Below are 17962 nucleotides of genomic sequence, written 5' to 3' on the forward strand. Positions count from 1 at the left end.
GAATGCAGCAGCCTACTTTGAAAAAGACAGATGCACCCCTATGTTTATTGCAGCACTCTTTACAATAGCCAAGAAATGGAAACCAAACATCAGTAGATGAATGGTTAAAGAAGATGTGGTACATATACACAATGGAATATTATTCAGCCCTAAGAAGAAAAGAAATCCTAAACAACATGGATGGACCTAGAGGGTATTATGCTCAGTGAAATAAGCCAGGAGGAGAAAGACAAGTACCAAATGATTTCACTCATCTGTGGAGTATAAGAACAAAGAAAAACTGAAGGAACAAAACAACAGCAGAATCACAGAACCCAAGAAAGGACAAACAGTTACTAAAGGGAAAGGGACTGGGGATGATGAGTGGGAAGGGAGGGATAAGGGGGTGCAGAAAGAAAGGAGGCATTACGATTAGCATGTATAATTTGGGGGTGCTTGGGGAGGGCTGTGTAACACATAGAAGACAAGTAGTGATTCTACAGCATCTTACTACGCTGATGGACAGTGACTGTGAAGGGGTATGTGGGGGGGTACTTGGTGAAGGAGGGAGTCTAGTAAACATAACATTCGTCATGTAATTGTAGATTAATGATACCAAAATTTTTAAAAATGTGGCATTAAATCTTTCAGGGATACAATTCATCTCACTAAAATGTAGTAAGCCTGTAAGTGTGGTCTGTAAGTCCCACATTTGTGTCCCTCACTAACCCACACTGCAGGAGGTGGCCATGGAACCATTTCTCTTGAAATCACTGGTAAGACACACCCTGCAGTCTGGGCTAGGTATGGTGGGCAGCACACAGACAGGGGCTTGATTTGCAAGACTCAGCCTGGGGGTCTGTGTTGGAGGTAGAGGCTGTGAAGAGGAGTAGGCCGGCTGAGGGAGGGATCTGAGGAGGCAAGGTCCACAGGATGTGGCACTGAGGTGCCTGAGTGGGTGACAGTGATGGTGACAGTCACAGGGCCTTTAGAGGGAAGATAACGCAGCTCCTGCCAGCTGGAGACGGGTGCTGTGCCCGCATGGCTGCGGCGGGCTCCAGCTGACATAGCAGATAACAGTGAAGGAAGCAAACTGAGCCTAGCAAGACAGTCCAACAATTGTTAGATGCCACATCAAACCGTGGGCAGTCAGGCAAGTGGCATGGGGAAAATCCGTGGCCTACAGGGAAGCAGAGCCCCAAGGAGGGGCTGTAATTCTCAGTCCTGCACTTCGGGAGATGCTGGGGGACACAGCTGTGGTCAGAGGCCTGATCCACAGGAACAGGAACAGGGCACGAGAAATGCTGGGGCTTCAAGGCACCTTGAGATATTCTGATTAAAAGCCAAGGGACACAGTGTGTCCCTATCTTTTCAGGTATGGCTCCCAGGCAGTAAATTATACTTGGAAGGATTTTGACTGGAATTTTATTTGGAAAGTTTCCTATTGGAGATGGGAAGACAGTGACTAAAAGCTATGCCCTGTTGAAATTTTGATGTGAAAGGTACATCTCTGGTTATGCCTCTAACACTTACATAGGACTGAGAAGGGCTTCCATTGACGTAAATATGCATTTTTCAGGAAAGGTACAGGATAGAAGGTTTATAATAAACAAAGAGGAACACATAACAAGCTGACTCAAGGAGACAGGAGGTTTAGCATTTAACTATTGGCTATTTTAAACATTAAAACACATCTTCAAAATACTGCCCTCTTGAAAGATAAGGAAGATTGATCCATGACAATTGAGGGAAGCAGCAGACAGTGAGCTGCCCAACTGTGCGTGCTTTCTCCAGCTTTTGTTTTGCTGGGAGATGCCTGCAGGGTGCTGCTCTTCTTGCTTTTCCCAAGGCGAGGCAGGAAGCTGTCTGCCCTGCTTGGTGCCTGTCTGCCTGGGGCTCTGGCCTGGGTGCTCCGCAAATGGGAGCTGCAGGTACTGGGGCACCATCCTTCAAACGGATCCTGGGAACTGTGAACACAGCGCCTCCCCAGACTCAGAAGTGGGGGAGGACAGGTGGGAGCTGGGTCTGGCAAGTGGTTTTGGGTGACCAGCCAGGTTCACCGCGGTGGAAAGAGCTCCTGAAGTGGAAAATACTGTCTCCCCAAGGAAGAATTCAGCCATATCCTGACAGTCTCCAGACAGATGGAGGTGGGCCAACATCATTTATTAGTTGACTGATCTTGAGCAGTTACTGAAATGCTCTTAGGCTCAGTTTCTTCCTGTGTAAAATGGACTAATTAGTTTATATATAAAACTAACTATACTGGAAGCTATTTCTTGGGAGCTCACTATGAATCAGGCCCTGTTCTATGTCATGTACATACATTAGCTCATGGCTCTTAAAACAACCCCACAGAAAAACTGGAGTCTCTGAGATGCAACACAACAGACTCAGGAAAGCGGCACGACCTGAATTTGGACCCAAGACTCAATTCAAGACTTTAAGGACAGCACCTGTGATAAGCATGTGACCAGTCCGGCGTTCCTAGGCAGCCGCCTCTCCCGTAGTGCACTGTGCAGATCTCCATTTGTTTGGGTCATTCATTCTGGCACACAGGTATTTACATAGGCTGGTGATAATGTGATGGCAACTAGAACTTGGGTGCAAAGAGAGGTGAGCCACCTCAGCTGGCCCCTTGGCACCCTGGCCCTGACGTCTCCAAGGCTCTGTGCGCTTCATCTCCTCCCACGGAGAAGTTCTCCTCTCAGCTTATGGACACTGGGCTCTGACTTCTTCTCCCTTCCTTTCTGAACACCTACTGGGTTCTCCCTGCCAGCACTTGGCCCTAGGTGCAGACATTCCTAGACTCTTTCCCACCCTTTGCTTGCCCCAAGATTTGACTCAGGATGGCCACCCCATTCTCCCTCTGGGGAGGAAGCATCTCCTGAGCCCCAACATCTCATATAAAATCTGGGTTTGTTGTCTGCAACTTCATCTAGACATTCTTTTAAGACAGAAACCACATAAATAAAGACATCAAAAGACCCCCAAAGCTCTCAGTGGGAGGACTGAGGAGCACGGCCCCAACTCAGCCCCAGTGAGAGGGAGGCAGGAGCGATGGGTTCCCCAGTCCCTGCACCCAGGCAAGTGGCCAGGTGAGCCAGGGACCCAAGGGGCAGAGAAGGCAGGGAGTGAGGCCAAGGTGGGGTTGGGAGCCTGAGCTCTCCGCATGACCTGCTGCCCAGCACCCTGGCCCTGTACACCAGGCTTCCTCCTCCTCCCCAGGGCAGCTGCTGAAGGCCCCTGTGCTGCTCAGGTCTGTGGGGCACACCTCGGTGGAGCCTCAGCTTCCCTGGGCTTGCACGTGACGTGATGGCACTCAGCCTCTTTCATTCGTAGGCTGGGTCCCCAGAGGCCCCGCTCTCATCTGTCTCCTTCTCTGTCAAATAGGCAGTAGTGCCCCATCCCCACACCCCTATTTTATAGGAGGGAATAAAGCTAGGCAAATGAGCACAGAGAGCATTAACCCCGTGCATGGCATTTCCTGCTCTGTGTCCATGTAAATATACCTGCCTCGGTCAGCTCAGGCCACCATAACAAGGTGCCACAGGCCAGGGACTTAAACATCAGTTATGTCTCTTTATAGTCTGGAGGCTGGGAGGCCATCAAGGTGCAGGCAGGACCCCAGTCTTGGATAGGGTTTTTTGCCTGGCTATTGATGGCCGCCCTCTTGCTATGTCACCACAGGGCCTTACTGCATGCATATGGGAAGACACTATGACCTCGACCTCTCCCCTCTTCTTATAAGGCCACTTATCCCAGCACAGGGCCCCACCATCATGACCTCATCTAATGATTATCTCTCAAACGCCTCATCTCCAAACATCATCCCACTGGAGGCTGGGGCTTTGACTTGGCGGGAACACTAACATTCACTCCACAATATTCTGCCCTTACCCCACCCCCCAAATTCATGTCCCTCTCACATGCAAAATACATGCATCCCATCCCAGCAGCCCTGAAAGTCTTACCTTGTTCCAGCATTGACTGTAAAGTCTAAAGGCCAAAGTCTTGTCTAAATATCCAAATTAGATGCTGGTAAGACTTGGGGTCTGCTTCACCCTGAGGCCGATTCCTCTCCAGCTGTGAACCCACCCAGCCAGATGAGGCCTGTGCTTCCAAAATACAGTCATAGGACATGTGCAGGATGGACTTTCCCATTCCAAAGAGGAGGCAGGAAGAGGGAGGGATGTCGGGCCCAAGCAAGTCTGAAACATAGTCAGGCTAGCCCACTAGACCCTAAAGTCAGAACATAATCCTCTTTGGCTGTGGACATCCTCCTGCAAGGGTCAGTCACCTGCAGATGCCCAGGCAGGCCTGCTGATCTGTGAGTTGCCTTGGGGCCCCCTTTCCTTGAAGGAGGGTGCTGTGGAGCCGAGCTGCTCTATGGTGCAGTCCTGTAGACTCCAAGAAGTCCTATAGACACCCTTCCTTCCAGCCTGCTTTTTCTGACCCCCTAGTCCCAGCTGCCACTGACATGGCTGGTATTATTGCATCTCTCCTCCTGGCCTCGCTGGGATGGCTGGATAAGTCCATGAGCCACACAAAGACCTCATGGCTCTTCATCTGCACCCTTACCATTCTCTTCAGAACATGCTTCCTCATACTTGCAGTATGAGGAAGCCAAGAATTTTCCCAATAGCCAAGTTCTGGTTCCTTTTTGGTTAATAATTCCTTCTTCAATTCATTTCTTTCCTCTTGCATCTACTGAAAGCCTCCAGAAGAAACCACCCCCTCCTGCTTGCTTAGAAATCTCCTTGGCTAAACATTCAGTCTCATTGCCCTCAAGTTCTACCTTCCACAAAACACTAGAATACAGTTCAGGAAATTCTTCTCCACTTTATAGCAAGGACTGCCTTTCTTTCCCATAATGTGATGCTCATTTCTGCCTGAATCCCCAATGCAATATTCCTTAACATCAATATTTCTACCAGCGCTCTGTGCACCATTATTTACATGTTCGCTAAGAAGCTGGAAGCATTCTCTGCAGCTCAGTTCTTTTCTTTCTGAACCCTCACCACAGTCACCCTTAATGTTCATATTGAGCAGACATCTCAAAACTCTTCCAGACTCTGCCCATTGCCTGGTTCCAAAGCTGCTTCCACATTTGTAGGTATTAATAACAGCAGAATCCCCCTTCAGGGTCCCCAAATCTGTACTAGTTGGTTGGGGCTGCTACGAGAACATACCAGGGACTGGGCAGATTGAACAGCAGAAGCTCACTTCCTCACAATTCTGAAAGTGGGAAGTCAGAGGCCAGATCGCCAGCGCAGCCGAGTTTTGATGAGGACCCTCCTCCTGGCTTGGAGACAGCCTTCCCTGGGGTGCCTGCGTGGCCTCAGCTTGTGTGTGCACAGAGACAGGGCCGCCCACCCAGTCCTAATTATTCCCAAGGCCCCAGTTCACACTAGGGGCTAAGGCTTCAGCTTTTAACTTTTTGAGGGATATGAACATTTAGTCCTGTCCATAGCTGCTGTGTAAGGGACAAAGTTCCCTCATTTACTGATGAGAAAATTTAAGGTCAGAGCAGTGAGATGGGTGCAGCTGGGCCCATGTCTCTGGGTGTGGATTCCAGGCTCTCTCTGCCTGCCAGGCAGCCTGCTATGCCAACTGCAGCTGGTGAGCAAGTGAGGATCCTTATTCCTTTGTTACCCAAGTGGCCAGAGGCTGCAGGCTTGGCCCTCTTGCCCCTAATCTGCCCGGCACAACAGGGCCTGGCTGAAGTTCTGAAGGCACTCCCGTGTTTGCTGAGGCTGCCTGCGCTCACTTACTGTCCCAGCACACAGCTCACCTCCAGGCTGACTGGCCCTGACTCTCCCATAGGCTCTGCAGCTCCCAGCCGAGCCCCGGCTCTGCAAGGTGCCCTCCCCGCCAGCCCCTTGACTCCTCCCCAGAGCGGGGTGACTGCATGTGAGCTCTGGCACCAAGCCAGGCCGGTGTGCTGGCTGCTCCCATACCCATGCTCCTTCAGACTTGGTAGACAGCTTCCTGTGTGCCTCCCACCTGGCCCAGGGGTCACTAGATGTTCAGCAAGGGTCACAGGAGTTTCTCCCAGTAACCAGCCCCTTCTGCCATGGGACCCAGCCCAAGATCTGCTTCAGCCTGTCTGGGTGGGACTGCCGGCCAGGCTCCTCTCCCCTCACGCTCTTCCCCTCGGCCCCACAGGCTGCCGGAGGCTTCCTGAGGGGGCTGCGTGAGCCCTGGACCCTAGGCCCAGCCTGCCAGACTCCACAAAGGGAACAACCGGGGTCAGGCCTGGTGGCCTGTCACAGCCACACATCAACTTCTGAGGTGGGCACATGACACTGTGACACACCCGGCCTGCAAGGCCAGCATCAAGAAGCCCTGGGCAGGGGTCACAGAGGCCACAGCAAGGCAGCCCTGAGTAAAGGGCTTAAACAGCTTAAAAAGCCCTGAGTAAAACAGCTCAGCCTGGCTTGGAAGATGTGGTCGAGGCTTGGTGGTGTGCACTGGAAATGACCTGTTGAAGGTGCCAGGTGCTCCTTCTGACTCCAGACTAAGGCTCTGGATGATGAAGGGAAGCAGGCAAGGCAGCCCGCAAACAAAGGGTAGGAGGTGGCTACCCATGTGCCGCACCAGCTTCCACCACCTGCCAGCCACGTGCCCTTGCACACGTGATTTAACTGGCCTTCTGCCTCAGTTTCCACAGCACCTGTGATAGAGAGTTGTGGGGAGCAAATGAAGTAATGTGTGCCAGATGCCTGATGCCTGGGACGTGCCACATTTGCCACTGTCACAAGCACCCTCCTTCTCAGTATGGTCACAAAATAGATGTTCTGGGCCACAGAGGTCTTGGATATGATACCTTCTCGCTGCAGGAACAAGTCCTGGCATGAGTGGTACTCAGGTCTCAGCCAAAGGCAAGGCTCTAGGATGGCACCTTCTAAAACCACAGTCCTCACAGGCAGCCAGCGAGGCCACCCTTCCTACCGGGGTGGCCGAGGGGGCACATCACTGCTGGCACTGAGCTGCAGGGGCCTGTCAGCAGCCTGGGGCAGGAACCAAATTCTCTGATCTGCTTCCATGGCTCGGGCTTGTTAGGTGCTCGAACGAGGAGGCCCTCAGAGATGGCAAGTCCAGGGGTCTCAACTGGTGGTCTACAGATGGTTTGGGGGTCTGTGAGATCCTGGAATTGCAAACTGGGAGCAGGTGTGGAGCAGGTTTGAAAGCTGCCCATGCCCCCTCCCTGATATTAAGAAACTGATGGTTTAATTCAGTTGGAAGATGAGGAGACAAAGGGTGTTGGGTGCAGGCACAGACCAACAACAGCTTGGACCAGGCTGCAGAGTCTGATGGGGGCACCCAGGGCACAGGCCGCAGCTTCCTTTGCCCGTGATGTTAGCAGGAGCTGGAAAGCAAGCCTCTCCAGGGGTAATGGGCATAACAGGATTTACTTCTGTACTTAACTAAAAAGCACTGACCTGGAGGGAGGTGCAGACAGTCAATGCTCTGTCTGCACTCAGGAACAGGGCGAAGAGCTAAGCAGGGACCTGGAGTTCCATGGTGCAACACTGGCCTCCCACTGGCCCCCACCATGCACAGCAACTGGGGTGCACCTCTCATTAACTGAGTGCAGGAGACTTGTGATGGCCTTCTTGTGATGTGGAGCACAGTGGAAACACCATTTGTGACGCCCGGGCATGAGATGCCATGTGCTCCCCCTTGGAACCCAGCCACCATGCTGGGAGGAAGCCAACACCTGCCCAGGCCCAGTGACCATGGGGAGGCCACCTGCTGGCACTGATCAGGCAGCCAACTAAGGGCCCAGCCGACTGTAGTATCAACCACCAAACATGAGAGCAAGCACGCCTTAGACAGCTGTGGCCCCAGCCATACACCGTCCCCACAGCCATCCACTCACTGGGGCCACAACACACTGGGGCACAGACAGTCTCTGGGCATGCCCTGCCCAAGGTCTCAACCACAGAGTATGAGCAGAACATGAGCATGACAAAGGGACTGCTGTCTTCAGCCGCTGAATTTTAGGGCGATTGGTTAGCAGAAAGAGGAACAAGAGGAACGAACAGGTTTCCCTTTGACTGTACAAGAGATGCCCCACCCGACCACATGCCGTACCTGCACAGTGGGAGTGAGGCACTGCTGTTCCGAGTGCAAAGAGCTTACACGTGGGTGCCACACACACACACGCACATGTGTGCATGTGTACACACATGTGCACATACATGCACACTGTAGTTTTGATAAGTGTGGGATGGAAAAATGAGAGCACCTCCCAACAGACTTCTTTGGAAAAGTTTACAGAAGTATTGGGAACCTGTGACTGAAGGCAAAGCAGGATCCAAATAATAGATGAGAAGAATTCTGAGGAGAGATGCCAAGAACCGAGCCTCCATATATCTTTCCTGGAAATAGGAAGATTTGATAAGTAAATGCAATCACATCAAACAGCAGGATCCTAGAAACCAAGGTGACGTTTACACTGGAGGTGCTCAGAAGCTAGGAGGCCCTGTCCTGATGTTGGGGCACAACTGGAAATTGAGAGAGAAGGGTTTTACCTGGAGGGTGCATTTGCAGACAACCCAGGAATCCAAACCATGCAAGTTCACATGTACCAATGAGATGGCGAGATGGCTTTATAGGAACTGAGAAAGAGGGAAGGAATGAAAAATACAGCCAAGGTCTCGGACATGAAACTTAACACGGTCATTAGGGCAAAGAAGGCATTTCAAGCCTTTGGCCTAGACCAGGTCTTCAACGAGGCAGCTCATTTCCCCCTTGGCTGGGAGGCCCTTTCATGGCTGTTGGAATTGGATGTGCAGAGAACTTTGTCCCCAGGGTCTCAATGTGAGGAGGCGGAGCGTGCAGGGGCCCTACAAGCAGGGTCCTCTGTCCTGCCTGCACTGAAGGTGGCTCTGTGGGGCTGTGACCCGTCACTTCCCTCTCTCACCTCCTGTCCTCGGGTGGGGGCAGCTCCTCCTGCCCCTCCACGTAGCCGAAACAACTCTCTGCTCTCCTTCTGAGGGCATCAGGGTCTGGTCAGGGCCCCCCAAGGACCACGGCTTCAGGGAGTGAGTGATGTGCCGCTGACCCCATGCAGCCCGCTGTTCCGGGAGAGCAGAACCTGTGGCCTTTGGGGTTGATGGCTGAGCCTCTGTGAGGAAGCGGGGAGCAATTTCTCTCCTCTGGGTTGGTTCCTAACAGCCACCATGTAATGTGAGGTTTATGCTGCCAGGGACCCTGCTTGGGGGAAAGGGTGTGAGTCTCCAGGATTCCCAGTTCCCAAAGGCATGTGGTCATTCAGGGTCAGCCTCATCCATCAGAGCCCAAGGGCACTCGAGAAGCCACGAGGAAGACCAGTGCCCCTCAGTCCTTGACGCCATAGCACTGAGCTTCACACAAAGTGCAGATATGTTGTGTTGGATCTCATTATATCAACTGTCTGAAGTCTGAGATGCTCTGAGTGATAGCATCTTACCTTTGGGTTATGCCACAGTGTCAAAGACTCACACACATGACCTTGTTTGATCTTCACCCAGACCCCAAGCCCGTTATGCCTGCATCCTCAGCATCCCTTAAGAATTTCACCCTGTAGGAAGTTAGCGGGGCTAGTGGGAGTGAGGCGGCCTGGTGGATTCAGTCAGAACAGCTGGGATGGAGGGAAGGTACCAGGAGAGTGTTGAACCTTTACTATGCCAAGGAGCTAAACTTTTTTAAATTAAATTTTATCTTGGTAAGAATACTTAACAAATTCTTAAGTGTACAATTCAGCACTATTGACTATGGGTGCAATAGGGTACATCAGATCTCTGGAACTAATTCACCTTGCTCAACCGAAACTTTATCAGTGGGAAAGATGAGTGAAATGTGCCCTGGCCGCACACCATCCCTGGCCCCCAGGCCCTCTGCAGACTCTCCCAACTTTTTGCTCCTTTTCCCTCCCCCAGCAACAGACCACAGGGCACAAACCCCATCGATCTGTCCTGTGTACAAAAGCAAACCCTGATGGTGCCCTTAGGCACCCATCTTCTGAATGTGTAACAACTGGCCTTGATCAGTGGCCTGGAGCCCACAGTGCAGCTGTGCCCATGCCGAAAGGGTGCTCCACCCAGAGGCCTCTGAGGGGCCTGGACGCGGCCTGGAGAACAGGCCAGGCCTCTCAGGCACTCTCTTACTTCCGGGCAAGAAGCCATCCTTCCAGGGCAAACAACCCAGAACTGAGGCAGAGTCAGCTGGATTTAATACTGTTGAATGAGGGAGGATTAAAATGCTGAGGCTTCAGTTCTTCACAGATTCTTCTGGCCTCAGCACCTGAGAAGCCGCAGTGACGTGTGGCCCTGTCCCCTGGCTTCCTCATCCCAGTGACCCCTCACCTTTCCACTGAGGTAGGAAGGCTCTTAACCCAGTAGAATTTACAGTATAACATTACTTTCTTTACAATTGCTTCAAAGGAGATTAGTCCAAAAAGCAGACGGGCAGAGATAAGAAACTGGAGCAGCCCTGCCTGCTCTAGGATGTCTAGGGAGTTTGGCTTTGTCCTGTCAGGGTGACTTTGCCTCATATTTGGATTTCTAACCAGCCTCTGGCTTGCTTCCTATAGAACAGATGCGGCATTACCACAAATTATTAGATTAAGTGAATGGTATTCGGGTGTAATCTCTGTAAAACCTGGCATCCTTCTGAAAGATTAAACACAAGAACAATTAAACACTTTATTTGCTCAGGTGCACCAAGCTCATGTGCTTTCTGACTTCAAAAACCAAACAGATGGACTCATTCACGTGACCCAGGGAGGTGCGGCAGGTCGGACGTTCCACCAGGAGGAGCAGCAGGCTTGTCAGTGGGAGGCAGGATTCCTGGGACTCGGTTAGGACTTGAAGCCATCATTCGCATTAGCACTCATGACAGGCTGGGAGCTGGCCAGTTGCTAGCAGGTGGCCCTGCAAACGCTGCAGCATATTTGACTTTTCTCCCTGTATTTGTGTGCTTCTGAAGACAGACTCTTCAGGAATTGTAAGGTGTACACCCAGCCCGGAGAGCCGCTCAGAGGTGCAGGTGAGGAAGGGCCAGGAGGGACCCACACCTTGGCCTGCAGCACTGCCGGGCAGACGGGCCCTGATTTGGGTATTTGTCTGTGTACAGTCATAAATTGGCAACTGCTCCTAGCTTTCTCGAAGGAGCCATCATCATGAGGTCATGTGTGGTTATCATGTCACAGTGATCAGAAAAGGATGGAAATTTGGAAGAGGCTGGGGTGTCAGGACCCAGGCAATCTCAGGGCTGCAGCCCACCTGGTCCAGGTGCGCACTGCAGTCTTTCCTCAACTCCCAAACTGACTGTGGAGGATGTGTCACACCCCCAGACCCATCTGCACATGGCTGTCCACAAGCTTCATCCTTCTGGAGAGTTGCCAGGTATTGCCTTCCCCTGGAATGATGGTCTTAGCAAAGGCGAATGTGGGAAAAGCTTACTGAGGGATGCTCTGTGCAGAAAGGTTAGTTTACCTTTTGTGACCTATACCTATTCTTGGCCCTGTTTCTATCAGGCATGTGGAGGTCGAGGTGGAAGGAAGGCCCTGAGACCTGCCCCACCACATGTCCTGGAGCAGGTAACACAGGAGCAGCTCCTCCCCAGAAGTGCTCCTAGCACCACAGAGCACCTCGGGCAACAGAAGTGATTACTTGTAATCAGGGAAGAGGAATTAAATGCCAGGACCCTCTATTTTCTGTGAGTTTCTCTCCATTTAGTGAAGATGTCTCTGCAAAGCGTGTCCCTACAGCCGATGCAGCTGCAGCCCTGAAGCCTCCTCCTCCAGCTCTTCTTCTACACGTCTGCACGCACACCACCCCTGGGTGAGGCCCTGCCTCTGGGTTTCACGGCACCCATATGTGGTGCCCTCCTCCCTGAGCCACCTTGAGCAGTTCAGCCTGAGCTCTGAGCCAGGGCTTACCACACAGGTGATGCTCCACAAGTATTTTGCTGTCCATGGATGAAAAATGAGTGACCCAAGAGCAACACCAAAGGTGGGCATGTCTTCCCATTGCTGCAACAAGGAAAGGGTGAACTCTGGAGACCATAGGTTGATAAGGTGCATCAGGCATTTCTTGTTGAGATCTAGCCAACCTCTGGAAAAGCAGACTTACAGATGGTGTGAGTCGGTGGGAGCCTGTAGAAACACAGCTCGTATCCTTGGAGCTGGAGAGGGCTCTGAAGATCACCTTTCAACTCCCTCTTTCATTGAGGAGGAAAGAGGTAATCCCACAGGAAGCTCATTTCTTTCTGCAGTAAAGTCCTTGGGCTTTCTGATGGGAGGACGCCTTAGCCTGCAAGACATGGCCGTTCCACGCTGGAAGGGACCCGGAGACTCCTAATGGGTGAGAACTAACCAGAAGACAGTAGTGGTGCCTGCCCATAGCTAGGAAGGGCTTAGTTATAATCATCACCTAAAACGGGATTCTCTAATATTAAAATGGTCAACATTAAGTAATTCCACCCAGCAGGATAATTCACACATCTGCTCACAGGTTCATTTTGCTGCTTGCACTTCAGAAAACCCCCAAGAACCCTGTTGTGTAAACTCAGATGCTCCACAGAAGCATGGCTGAAGTTGTCTACAGTCACAGTGCACAAGCTCCTGGCCCGAAATTTCACACGTGATCAGTGATCAACTGTGGAGGCTGTCTTGGACTTGCTGCCGAGTAGTCGCAGTTCCCTCCTGGTTTGATCCCTTAGTCTCCTGGGCAAGAGGCAAATGAGACAACCAGCCAGTAGCTTTAATGCCTTGAATTTTACATGCTTCTAACAGCCTAGGAGGGTACAAGTGGGAAGGAAGTTCCAGGATTACAGTCTTAGAGGGTCAGCAAACCTCATCATGAGAAACAGCTCTGAGTTCTGCTTCTCTGTTATTGAGTGAAGTAATGGCTGGTTCACGCTGCCTTTCAGGCACACCAGAACATTTTCCTTCCTGGCCTTTGGGATGGGTGGGGCCATGCATCTAGTTTTGAGGAAATAGTCATGGAAAATTTGTTAACAAATGTAACATGTGCCACTTCTGGGATGAGCTATTTAACTGTTCACAGGGGACCTGTCAGGGGTCTGTTCCCCCCGCCAGCAGCCAGCAATGATGGAGGATCTGTTAGCCTGAGTCTGAGAATGGGGACCTGGATTAGTGACTATAGCCAAATGGCAAATGACACAAGGTTTGCATGACAAATAAACCATTGTTTAAGATGCTCATGTTTTGGGTTTGTTCCATCATGTGATAGATACAAAGACAGCCTGTAGAATGGTCAGATCAAAGCAAAGGCAGTTTCTGAAATAGATACAAAAATCATACTCTTTCTTCTGACTCTAAAATATATTCACAAAAATACACAAGCTCCTTTTTAAATGAGGCACTGTCTTACCTTCATTTTATGACTGGTGGGTGCTGACGTGAGCACGCCCCTGTGGCACACCCATGCAGTCCCACCCACTGCATGTCCACTCCTGCCCTGCCGTTGTCCTTCACTTGCTTATGCCCTGCCCCAGGAAACCATATGCTTTCTGTCACTGTAGATTATTTTGTGTTTCCTATTCCTAAAATTGTACATAAATGAAACCATCCAGTATGTATTCTTCTTTCTGTCTGGCTTTGTTAAGGACCCAGTTCCTCATCGACATCATTGTGTGGACCAGAGGCTCATTTCTTTTTATTGCTGAGTGGTGTCCCACTGCACAGCCACACCGCTGTTTGTTCAACCATTCAACAGATGATTGACATTCAGGTTGTTTCTGCTTTGGAGCTGTTACAGGTAAAGTCGCCATGAGCACTCATGTAGAGTCTTGGTACAGGCATGTGTCTCTGTGTCTTCTGGCAGTGGAATTGATGGGCCACAGGTGGTATGGTTAATTTCTTTAAAAACTGCTAGACTATTTTTCAATGTGATTGTACCATTTCACATTCCCACCAGCAGTGGGTAAGAGTTCTCTAACTAATCCCTTAAATACTCAGCCTCTCTCTCCCTCCTCCACTGACTATGGACACCTACACACACACACACAAGGGAGTAAGTTTTTATGTAAAAATAAGGACAAGTCTTGTAGAAAAAATTCTGGCCTTATCCTCAATACAAATAGCTTTCTAATCTATATTCTGTTCCCAGTTCCCCATCATTAACAATAATGTAACTGTGTTTGCTATTTACATCCTATTCCACAACAAAAGCAGTCCATCCCACTCCATGCTGCCTACATCTTTCTGAAAGCCTCACACACCTGCACTGCCTGCCATCCTCAGTGTACCCTCTGAGTTTCATGACAATCAGTACAACTCTGTCACTCCCTTGCTCAGAGCCCTCTAAAGGCTGGGCTCTGCCTTTCCCTTAGGGTCCAAATTCCCCATGAAGTCTCTCTGGACAGCTTGTGGACCTCTTGTCCCCCTCTCCTACCACTGTGGTGGCCACTGACCTTGTTTTGGCCACACTGGTCTTCTTGCCTTCAAATGTGCCAAGCTTGGTCTCCTCAGTGCCCTGGCTCCTGCTGTCCCCTGCCTGGAACACGTGTCACCTTTGCATAGCGACCTCATTTCTCCATTCTGGCTTCTAAAGCACCTCGCCCTTCCCCACTGCTCTGCTTGATTTTCTTCATTCCACCTAGTATTGTTAATTCTTTGTATGCTTATCTTTCCTGCACTATAATGTAGCTGCAGAAGGGCAGGGACCATATCTGTCTTTCTCCACTGGGTCCCAAGGCTTAGAAACATGGCTCAGTACTCACCAAACAGTTCTGGGATAAATAAATGTCCAGGGTACTGGGAGCCCCACTGTGTGGGGACTATTTCATGATCTGGGTTTGTTTAATCTAGATTTTAAAAGACTTCAAACGTGGGAAGCTATCTATCAGAAAGACATCTATCAGAAAGACATCCAGCAGGCAAGGAACCAGTAAGGACACAGATGAAGGAACACCACCAGTCAGCAGGATGGAGCTGACGTCTAGACAATACTTTATCCAAAAAAGCAGAATGCACATTCTTTTCAAGCTCACATGGCACATTCATCAAGATAGATCACATTCTATGCCATAAAACACACATTAGCAAATTTAAAATAAAAGCCACACAATGTGTGTTCTAAGACCACAATGAAATTAAACAATCAGTAACACAATGAAATTAAAAAGAAAATCAGTAATAGAAAGATACCTGGAAAATCCCAAATACTTGGAAATTAAACAATACACTTCTAAATAACACATGGGTCAAATAAGATAGCTCAAGAAAAACAAAAAATATTTTGGGCTAAATGAAAATTAAGGCACAACTTGTCAAAATTTGTAGGATGCAGTGAAAGCAGCATTTAGAGGGAAATTTATAGCACTGAATACATATATTAGAAAAGAAAGATCTAAAATCAGTAATCTAAGCTTCCATCACAGGAAACTATAAAAAGAAAAAATTAAGGTCAAAGTAAGCAGAAGAAAAGAAATAATAAAAATGAGAGCAGAAATCAATAAAATTGAACACAAGAAATCAGAAAAAAATTAAAGAAACCAAAAGCTGGTACTCTATAAAGGCCAATAAAGTTGATAAGCCTCTAGCTAAGCAAACTAAGAAAAAAAGAGAAGATGCAAATTACTAATATCAGAAATGAAAGAGGGGACATCACTACAGATCCTTTGCACATTAAAATACAGTAAAGGAATATTAAGAATAATTGTATGCTCACAAATTTGATAAGCCAAATGAAATGGACGAATTCCTTGAAAGACACAGTCAACCAAAACTTACACAAAAAGAAATAGACAATCTGAATAGGCCATATCTATCAAAGAGATTGAATCAATAATTAATAATCTCCCCAAACAGAAAGCACTAGCCCATATGGGTTCATTGGTGAAGTCTATAAAACATTTAAGGAAGAATTATGCCAATTCTCTATGTTCTCTTCCAGTAAACAGAAGCTGCAGAGGGAAGATTTCCTAATTCATTCTACAAGGCCGTGGGCAACTGCGAGAGCCTAGGCTGAGGCTACACTTCAGCGGCTTCTCAAAGGCCTGCGTGTCTGGAATCAGACCCCGACAGCCCGACTGGGTATCCATGAGGAGTGTCTCTCTCTCTGTCTCTGACTTCCAGCCTGCGTCTTCAGGCCAGCCTGGCCTCTCAGTGAGGCAGCGGCTGTTCCTAACTCTCTCCTAACTTCATTAAATTCATGGAACCCGATGCTCACCACCGCAAGGTAGGAGATCCACGCTTCACTCTTTTTTCTGACTAAATGATGTACTCTTTATCTCATAAAATGTGTCTGAGCACCCGTTAGCCACTTAAAAGACAATTAGCGTCGGCTACCAGTCTTAAGTCTCGGGTGAAAGGTTTCCCGGTGTCTGCCGCTCCTTGATCCCCCGCCTCCGGATGGACGGGAATGTCGGGGAGTGGCTGAGCTGATCTCCTCCTTTCCTATCCTAATCTGCAGACTCCAAGGGCAGACCGGACTAGTGGACAGTGGTCCTTGGACCTCAGCTCCAGCCTATTGATCCGATGGCACTGAGTGAACCTCTGGCTAGGCTGCTGCCTATGCGAGAGTTGCAGATGACCCCTGACCTCAACTCACAGATCAGATGTGCTACAATGGGTGACTGGCTAAATAATTCCAGGCAGTGGCAGAAACTGGTGTTTAAGAGTATAGACACCCCCTTCCATAACTGTACATATAGATGGCCCTGTTTAAACTCCAGCCATGGCTCTATTGTATTGATCTCCCTTGCTTAGAGGCAGTCATCCTGGGGCTAGGCATTTCCTTTTCTGTGGCCCCAGGGAAGCAAAACGGGCTTGTGTCTCTGACCAAGGCTAAGGCAGCGAGAGGTCACACAGTCCCTGCACTTATAGGACAGGCAGGGGGCTCTCAAGGAATTACTAAAGCTCGTGCAGAGAAAACTAGCAAAACTCCCAAAAGGTGTAAAGTAGGAGCACACTGGTAAGGTCCTACTAAATCCAGAGCTCCAAGGTGACTCTTGCTTAGTAGGCAAGAAGGAGGGGAATCAAGGCCAGGTGCAGGCCATGCTGGTAAGGAGTGGTTAAGTCCAGTAGGCCTGGTAGAGGAGGTGATTGACCACTGTCACCAAGGCTCCGAGGTGAGGGGATGCCATCACAGAGAGAAAGGCCAGTTAGGTGCTGGACACCCATCTTTTTCTTCCAGATGGGAGTATCGTCTTCATGTCTAAAGCCAAACACATCTCTGGTATGCATTCTGAAGAACTGGGAGCAATTCAATCCCCAGGCCTTGAAGTGCCTTCTTCTGCACACAAGCCTGGCCTCAATACAAACTCTCTGATGGTGAGGCCTGGCTCCCAGAGGGAAGTATACTGTATAATAAGATCATGCAGCTACAGTTATTTTGCCACAAGAAAGGGAAATGGTCAGGAGTCCCATATGTACAGGACTTCTTTGCCCTTAGGGAAAGTAAAGGACTATGCCAGAAAGATGGATTAATTCCAGACCCTACTCCAAACCCTAATTGTCCCCCATTGGCTCTGCCATGCCCACCTTTTCCAGATCTAAGTCCACATGCCGAGAACCCTAAAACTCAGACCACAGGAGAACTTCCACCCCAGGCATCATTGGCCCAATCACTGCACCAGGCTTCCCAGGGGGTGAAGATAAGACAGTTATACCCATCCTTATTGCCCTTATAGGAAATAGCCAGTAGACAGTGGGGACTGGCTGGGGTCCATGCCCCTTCTCCATCCAACATCTGAGGCAAATTAAACAGAACATGGGTAAATTTTCAGATGACCCAGACAAGTACATAGAAGCCTTCCAAGGGCTTACCTTAACTTTTGAACTGACTTGGAAGGATGTTATGCTTATACTGAACCAAAGCCTTACTGCAGGGGAGAAAGGAAAGTTAATCAGAGGGGCCTTAGAGTTTGGAGATGAATGGTACACTATAAATGCAAATGGCAAATCTCCAGAGGAGCTAACCCGAGTACCCACTGGCTGTCAGGCAGTGCCATTCACTGACCCACA

General features: G+C 49.7%; 1 protein-coding gene across 3 annotated transcripts in view; it reads right to left on the reverse strand.

Annotated features, from left to right (window-relative positions):
- Window positions 1-17962, reverse strand: part of SH3RF3 (SH3 domain containing ring finger 3) — a 375142-nt gene that overhangs the window by 20728 nt on the left and 336452 nt on the right. Inside the window, exon 9 of one of the 3 annotated variants that reach the window (XM_036920537.2) lies at window positions 10657-12952. The exons of the other annotated variants lie outside the window; for them this stretch is intronic. Within the exon in view, the coding sequence (XP_036776432.2) occupies window positions 12815-12952 (138 nt within the window). The 3' untranslated portion in view covers window positions 10657-12814. Of the gene's footprint in view, window positions 1-10656; window positions 12953-17962 lie in introns of those variants that run through there. 3 annotated transcript variants of the gene reach the window in all.

Source organism: Manis pentadactyla, chromosome 2 (assembly GCF_030020395.1).
Source record: "Manis pentadactyla isolate mManPen7 chromosome 2, mManPen7.hap1, whole genome shotgun sequence".
NCBI lineage: Eukaryota > Metazoa > Chordata > Mammalia > Pholidota > Manidae > Manis > Manis pentadactyla.